At 50.5% G+C, this 8,142-nt stretch overlaps 1 protein-coding gene across 2 annotated transcripts; it reads left to right on the top strand.

Annotated features, from left to right (window-relative positions):
• The first annotated feature begins 4,158 nt into the window (after positions 1–4,158).
• DMRTA2 (DMRT like family A2) lies at positions 4,159–6,910 on the top strand. Of its 2 annotated transcripts, none has more exons than XM_073358271.1 (2): positions 4,159–4,681; positions 5,849–6,910. In XM_073358271.1, exons 1-2 carry the CDS (start codon positions 4,159–4,161, stop codon positions 6,715–6,717), a joined length of 1,392 nt encoding a protein of 463 aa, XP_073214372.1. In that variant the 3' UTR covers positions 6,718–6,910. The 2 variants fall into 2 exon arrangements, with proteins under 2 accessions (XP_073214372.1, XP_073214373.1); XM_073358272.1 differs by having other exon boundaries at positions 4,159–4,651.
• Positions 6,911–8,142: the final 1,232 nt, after the last annotated feature.

Here is an 8,142-nt window from a genome sequence, read left to right on the forward strand (position 1 = left end):
GCATACGTTTCAGGACAGAGACACCCCCCCGAAAAAGCAGGGCGGAAGTAAATGATTATTTAGTTAAAATCTCCGGTGAAAAGGGAGGCTGGGGTCCCTGGCTTTTTCCTCAAGGAACCAAACTCGAAAGAGGGAAAAGAGAGAGGAGCCGTTTGGCTTAACCTTTAATGACTGCTGAGATTCGGCTTTAGAGCAGAAAATGTTTCCTGTCCAGCAAGGGCGCTTTCTTGCTAGGATGAATCTGAAACGAGTTCTGTGTAGACGTAAACGGTAGAACGTACAATTAATCTTCACCTGTACACCCTGTTTCTATGTGTATCTGTGTATTCACGTGTGCATGCGTTTGCAATGGGAGTGGGGGGGGGGAGCCAATAGATGGAAACCTAGGTAAAAACAAGCAATATATCTCGCTAGCTTTTAACAATTGCTATTGTTACCAACCACGTGCTGCTGCTTAGGGCCTCTTTACACCCTCTGTTAATAAACATTTTTCAATAAATAGCAAATACAGAAATATTGGATCGACACTGAAGCTAGTCCAAAAGCTAAACGGATGGAAGTATGAAGGGAAATACAGAATTTTTAATTGGGATACAAATTATATATAAAATGTGTGTAAGAACATACGTCTATATTATATTGTGTATATATAATATAATCATTTTGTCTATATATATCCACACACAAGATGAAATATATAATAGAGCTATATAGAGAGACATCTAGGTAGGTAGGTAGATATATATAAACACGTATATAGCCAATAAATTTTAAAATGCTATTCCTGCTCTTGTAATCTCAGCAGAGGGATGACAGTTTGATACATTCCCGTAAAACAAACAAACAAACAAACAAACAAAAAATTGAAATCCCAGTAGCTGGTTTGTGAGTGGCTAATTTTGCCATAATCATCTCCAAACTATTTATATAATACATGAGGTCATTAAAAAAACTACCTTAAATGCAAAGGATGATCGAGCCCTCTCATTTAAATTTAAGTTGAAAAGGAAGAGCGAGGAGGACATAAACATAAGCTGTGCTCTGTGTTTGTTAGTGATCACAGAATGCCGGGGAGTGGGGTTGCAGATAAATGACAAAACCAAACAAGTAATGAAATAGCTTTGCAAGGAAAAAAGGGACACATGTTTAGCGCAATAAGCCTAGATAAAACACAATAAAAAAAAGTTTCTCATTCAGTCTGATCCAAGTAAACGAATTCCCAGCTAAACCCGGAGCTCTGATACAGTCTCCCTGGAGAATAAAATGAGTGGTTGCAGATAAAATTAAAGCAGCTATTTTGACTTCTTGGCTGCATTAAATAAAGGTGTTATGACACCTAGCTACGAGAAGCGGGTGACAGCTTTCAACACCAGTCTCAGCAGTCCGAAGGGAAAGATTATACTTTATTTTTAAAGTAAGAAGACCGATGCAAACATCAGACACATATCAGTGTGTCTGCGAGATGCGATGCCTTGCAATTGTATTTTTCAGCAAAAAGCTACTTCACACGGAAGAACGATTACAAAGGAAGCAAAAGGCAAGGGCATTATCCGCAGCTATTCTGCAGTTAAGCGCTCGCAAAAACACCCCAGATCATCATCTATATCCCCTTATATTGTCAAGTTTGAATTTTAATTCCCCCCAAGGAAGGTGGGGGGCGGTTAAAAAAATTAAAGCGAACGAAATTATTTTAGTTCTTCCCAGACTCGGCTGGGAACCGCAAAGGGTTTTAACCAATCTGTTCAGCACACACGCACCTCAGTCTACAACTTGCTTCCCTAGCATAGAAAATGCTAACTCCATACGGAGGAACCATGTCATTGCACTCGCTTAACTTAGCCCCCACGAACACTGCCCACCCTTTCTTTCGCTGAGCGGTATAAGCAAGGCTTTGAGAGGTGATACGTTCCATTCTAACAAAGCCAAGTGCTCCAGCTCGTTATCGACTCTCTCTAAACGGTTGCTTGTATTTTCATTCATTATCGTTATCAAGGGGCAACAAATTAAGGCAACAGAAAAGCACAAGAAATTAACAAAATAATAACGATTATTAATCATCGCAGATCCTTCGTGTGGAACAGAGAGATGGGAACTTTAGCCAAAATATTCCTTCCCGAAAAGGAGAGTTGCGTTAACTTCACAAGTTCCAAGATCCCAAACCTGCTACTCCCTCTCAGCGCAAACTGATTGCCACGGAGGATGACGTCGAGCCAGGGTGGTTAATGTTAAAACAAAAACTGGACACAGCTACCAGCACGACAGCCCCGTTGCTCAAGGATGTATAAACCCTGTTTGAACTGTCCTGTGGAAACTCAAGACGGTGCCTGTTGAATTTGTTATTAAAGAAATAGCTAGTCATTAAAACCAGGAGAGAAACAACGAACTTTTTTTGGGGGGGGGGGTGACCGGATTCATTTCTCCGTATTTTTTAAATTAAATAAAAATCGAAAATCATACTCACCTCTCACATACCACGGATTGCGGCTGTACTGGTAAAATGCACCTGCAGTTGCAAAGTGAGTTAAAAACAAATGTTAGGTCCTACTATACAACAAAATCGCCGCGGGGAGAGGGGGCACCTTAAATTGAATTGTCACTTTGCATGATATATTGCACCCCCCCCCCACGCACACACCTTTGACAAGTGACACCGTGGAAAATCTGAAGTGCAAACCACACAAACAATTGGTCAGGCAAACTACTGTTTTAAGTGGATTTAAAAACTATCAGGCAGTGAGAAATCAGACAAATTTCACACACACACACACACACACACACACACACACACACACACACACACACACACACAAATGGAAACTATTTGTCATGATTTTTTCAATGCAACTCGCTTAGCAGGACCCTCCTAGTTTCCTTAAAGCCCAGTTTATTTGAGAGCAGCTTTGGGCGGACACTGTAGACAAGCCAGTGGCCAATCAAAAGGGCTCGTTCCTCCCCTGGCCAATAGCAGGCGCCACATTGTTGTCAAATGTTGTCTAATGGCAACGTAAGGAGCAACAATAGAGCAAGTGATCGCGGGCGCCTCGGCGAAGATCCCTATCTCCTGGCAACTCTCGCCCTGCAAGTGTCACACATGCGAACTTGAGCTGAGTGCGGGGGGACCGGAGTGGGGCTGGGCGCCGGAGCTCCGGGCGGCGGGCTTTCCCCGGGGGGCAGGAGGGGAGATGATTAGAGAGGGAGGGTGAGGCTCTTTCGCTGCGTGCCAGGGGAAGTCTGAAGTTGCAGCTGCCCGAGTCCTGGGAGCGCTAGGGCTCGGGGGTTGGCGGGTTGTGTTTTCTGCTGTGTATTTGATTTAGGCGGCTCTGGTGAGTGAGTGGTGCAGTTATCCTGCGCGGTCGCTGGGGAAAATCACGTTCAGGGGGCAGAGCTAACTTGGGTGGTGGTTGTTGGGTTTTTTTGTTTTGTTTTGTTTTTTTTTGCAGAGGACTTTTCAGTTCGTGACAGGGTTGGTTTCTCTGCGATCCTTGACCCCGTTAGCGTTGTTGGCAGGGGGGCAGGAGGCGTTGGTCTGCCTGACTCAGGTCCCGGTGGCTGGTAATGGTGGTTGCTGTTTTTAAAGGTGTCAGTGGATCACTGCAGGGGGAAACGTGATTGGTAACACTTTTTTTTAAAAAAAAAACCAAAAAACTAAAATTAAAGGGACTTGGGTTTGACCTGGCGGCAGAGAATCGGACCAGTGTGAGCAAGGGAACTCTCTCGAGCCTGGCGTCTTGCGCGCTCTGACATGGGCTTGGCAGCGCCCTGCCAGAGATGCACGGACAATAACGGAGCCAAGGGGTTTTAACTCTCCCCGCAGCGAGAAGCCGGTTTCTCCAAGGCCTGCAGTTTGCTCTTGAGGGACTGGACCAGAGAAAGGCGGGGGGCGGGGGGGGAGTTCGTTTGAGCGGCATTTCACCCCCTGACAGGGCTGGGGCGCGAGGGGGACCTAACAGATACCCGCTTTTGCTCGAGATCCGGGTGTTTGTCGTGCTAGGCGTCTAGGCAGGATCCCGGTGTTTATAGTGCCCGCCCCTGGGGGTTTACTGGCGAGGTCCGGGGGTTCGTAGCGCCCAGGTCTTGGTGGGTATTGAAGGGATTCCCTCGGAGGGGCCACTGCTTTGGGGCAGCTTTGCTCGTTTCGGGGTTCTTCCCGCGGCCAGGATGGAGCTGAGATCGGAAATGCCCAGCGTCCCCTCGGCGCCCCCTTCGGTGCCCCCCAGCTCGGTGGCGGCGGCTGCCGCGGCCGCGGCCGCAAGCTTGCCGGTGAGCGTGGCCGGCAGCCTCCTGCGGGGCCCCCCGCTGCTGCTGCGGGCGGCCGAGAAGTACCCGCGCACGCCCAAGTGCGCCCGGTGCCGGAACCACGGGGTGGTGTCGGCGCTGAAGGGCCACAAGCGCTACTGCCGCTGGAAGGACTGCATGTGCGCCAAGTGCACCCTGATCGCCGAGCGCCAGCGCGTCATGGCCGCGCAAGTGGCGCTGCGCCGCCAGCAGGCGCAGGAGGAGAACGAGGCCCGCGAGCTGCAGCTGCTCTACGGCACCGCCGAGGGCCTGGCCCTGGCCGCGGCCAACGGCATCATCCCGCCCCGGCCAGCCTACGAGGTCTTCGGCTCCGTCTGCAGCGGGGCCAGCGGCGAGGGAGGCGCTGGGGGCTCGGGTAAGGGAGCGACCCCCTCCAGGACAGGCTGCTGCAGGGACTAGCTAGCTATCTACCCCCTTACACCCCATCCATCCCCCTACACCCCATACCCCCCCATCTATCTGGCTATCCCCATACCCCCCATCTATCTGGCTATCCCCATACCCCCCCCACCTATCTGGCTATCCCCATACCCCCCCCCATCTATCTGGCTATCCCCATACCCCCCCCACCTATCCATCATCCATCCCCACAAACACCATGTATCTGTCTATCTATCTACATACATCCCATCTGTCTATCCCCATACACCCCCTCTATGTATTCAGCATCCATCCCCATACACACCATCGAATTTATTTCCATCCACCCCATCCAATTATATACCCCAACTATCTGTCTATCCATCTACATACATCCCATCTGTCTATCCCTCCCTATACTGTACTATCTATCACTCCCTCTCCATACACCCCATCTGCAGATCCCCATACACCCCCTCTATCCCTACCTCTCCATACACATCTATCCATCCAACCAACCATCCCTATAGCAATCTACCCCTCCTCACAGGCCCCATCTGTCTATCTATCCCTCCACACACCCTCTATCCATCTATCCCTATACATATCCATCCATCCATCCATCCATCCCATACACCTATTTATCCATCCATCCTTCCTGGCCTAACCATGTCACCCTCTCTGATTTATACGGATGGGGGAGGGGCAGCTGATGGAAAACCCACACTAGGTGATTGAGTGATTGATTTCAATCTTGAGTCCAAGGCCAGCGAGGGCATCTCCTTGCTTCAGGCTTGGGGGCTGGAAGGAAAGTTGTCCTCTGGGGAGGGACTGAATCCAAGCCAGAGTCCAGGCCGCAGCCCCGCAGGGCAGGAACTGGGTCCCCACTCTCTGTGTCCTGAGACACAAAACTGTGTCAAGGAATGAATAAATACTAAGTGCCTCCAAGTATCTCCGGTGGCAGAAATCCAAGGGGCTGAGGATGGGTGGGAAGGGGCCTGGGGACCCAACCTGGAGCTGCTGGGGCCCTCTTGTCTCTGTGGCCAGAGCTGTATCTGCGTTTGTTCCAGGCCTTTTCTCCCTAGGCCCAAGAGGCTCCCCGCGGGCCGCTGCTCTGTGGGGCTGCGGGGCCAGGCGGCGCCCGGCCGGTCCCGGCCGCTGCACTCACTGGGCTCCTTGCTTTCCCTTGCAGACTCCAAGCTGCAGAAGTTCGACCTGTTCCCCAAGACGCTGCTGCCCAGCCGGGCTGTGACCCCGCAGCAGGCGGGCGGGAAGCCCCTGTCTCCGGATGGGGAGTCGGTGCCGGGCACCTCCTCCCCAGAAGCTCGCCACGGCTCGGGCTCGGAGAACGGGGACGGCGAGTCCCTCCTGAGCTCGCCCGTCTCCAAGGGGCCGAAGGAGGGCGAGGAGAGCCCGGGCTCCATCAGCCCGCTGGGCTCCGACTCGGGCTCGGAGGCCGAGAAGGACGAGCAGGACCCGTCGCCCTCGGCCGGCGGCCGCCAGCGGACTCCCATCGACATCCTGACGCGGGTCTTCCCGGCGCACCGGCGCAGCGTGCTGGAGCTGGTGCTGCAGGGCTGCGGCGGGGACGTGGTGCAGGCCATCGAGCAGATCCTCAACAACCGCGGCCCGGACAAGGGGCCCGAGGAGAGCTGGGCCCGGGACGGCGCCCTGCAGCCCAGCCCGGCCGCCGCCGCCGCCCACCACCGGCCCTTGATCGCCGGCGCCATGAGCCCGGCCATCGGCACGCTGGGCAGCCGCTCCGCCTTCTCGCCCCTGCAGCCCAACGCCAGCCACTTCGGCGCCGAGGCCAGCGCCTACCCGCTGGGCACCCACCTGGGCCTCAACCCCCTGCGCCTGGCCTACTCGGCGCACAGCCGGGGACTGGCCTTCATGGCCCCCTACTCCACCGCCGGCCTCATGCCCACGCTGGGCTTCCGGCCGCCCATGGACTACGCCTTCAGCGACCTCATGCGGGACCGCTCCGCCGTGCACAAGGAGCAGGTCTACTCCAGCGGCCTCTACGGGCCCATGGTCAACAACACCCCCGAGAAGCAATAGACTCAGCCCCCTGCGGCGGGGGCAGCGCCCGGCCGGCCGCGGGCACCGCGTTGACGCCAAGGACTCGCTCCCTCCTTGCGTCTCTTGACAGCTGCCAAATCACAGCTCACGCCTTGCACCCTAAGGGCCTCTCTGAAGATATAAATATAGAGCGAGAGAAAGAGAGGGGACTATGTGGACACCGATTGATTCGCTTCCTTTCGCCTTCCAGCCCATTCCATGGTAGGGCAGGGCGCAGACCCCTGCTGCACGGAACAGAGTGTGGGGCAAAGCTGACAAATAATAGGTGTATTAAAAAAAAACAGGTTATAAAGGTGCACTTTCATTGTTGAGATGTTTGTCACGCTCTTTGTTGCTTATGGCCATAAGCATGGATATCCTTGGTGAATTGTGAGGTATATATATATAATATATATATATATATATATGTATACTAGCAAGTGTATAATGTTATAAAATGGAAATCTAAGTTATTAATGTAACTTGTAGGTGAACTTGGTATTAAAGCTAAAGGTTAGACAGCTCTCATTGTAATACTTACCAGGTATATAGATTAAATATATTGTAAAATTGAAAAGCCTTCCCGCCCACCCCTTCCAGGAAATGTTATAATCTGTATATAACATTGTAAAGTAGATATATTTGTAACTGTCCGTAGGACCCAGCCGCCAATGCTGTATAACGGTTTAATGAGCCTCTTCATTTGTGATCCGCAAGAAAATTTCTTTCTGGTTCCAATGTAGCAAACTTCTTGCCGTTTCTAACCATTACTTTCTGTTTCCATTTCATAGAAATACTAGAAATAAATGTTATTTTCTATTAAAAATCAGTCTTACAAATGGCCAATGATATTTTATGGAACAATGTTTTGGCAAACAAGTAAAGTCAATATTTAAGGCAGATTAATGCAAATAATTTAGGAACTTTCTGAACATGTTTGTTAAATTTTATGTCATGGTTGAAGCAGACAATCTGATGAGCATCTATACATTTAAAAACACACACACACACACAAACAACAACCCGCAGCATACAGAGATTTACTTGTCCATCAAAATGTCAAATCATTGTATTTCTAATTCTTCATTTTTTATTTGTTTAGGAAAAAATTTCTCAAGTGCATTTTTAGGGGATTTTCCAGTTTGGAGCTTGCTGATTTCTTCCCCGTATCTAGAAAATCTGACATTATCCCAGGGAAAGGCAAAGAGTGTTGTTAAAATAATTGTGTTCGTTGTTGCTGGATCATCCTGCGACTGCAGCGATGAAAGGGGAACCATTTCTTTTTATTTGATGATTGCACTGCAGATTTCGATTGCTTCTATATGATCAAGATAAGAAACGGCAAATAATAAATATTATTAAAGACAGGTTGTTTAAATAGCAAAACTCTGTTCCGGAATCAAATCGGGCAGAACGAAATCAGCT

The sequence above is a fragment of the Lepidochelys kempii genome, chromosome 8 (genome assembly GCF_965140265.1).
Source record: "Lepidochelys kempii isolate rLepKem1 chromosome 8, rLepKem1.hap2, whole genome shotgun sequence".
In the NCBI taxonomy this organism is placed as follows: Eukaryota; Metazoa; Chordata; order Testudines; family Cheloniidae; genus Lepidochelys; species Lepidochelys kempii.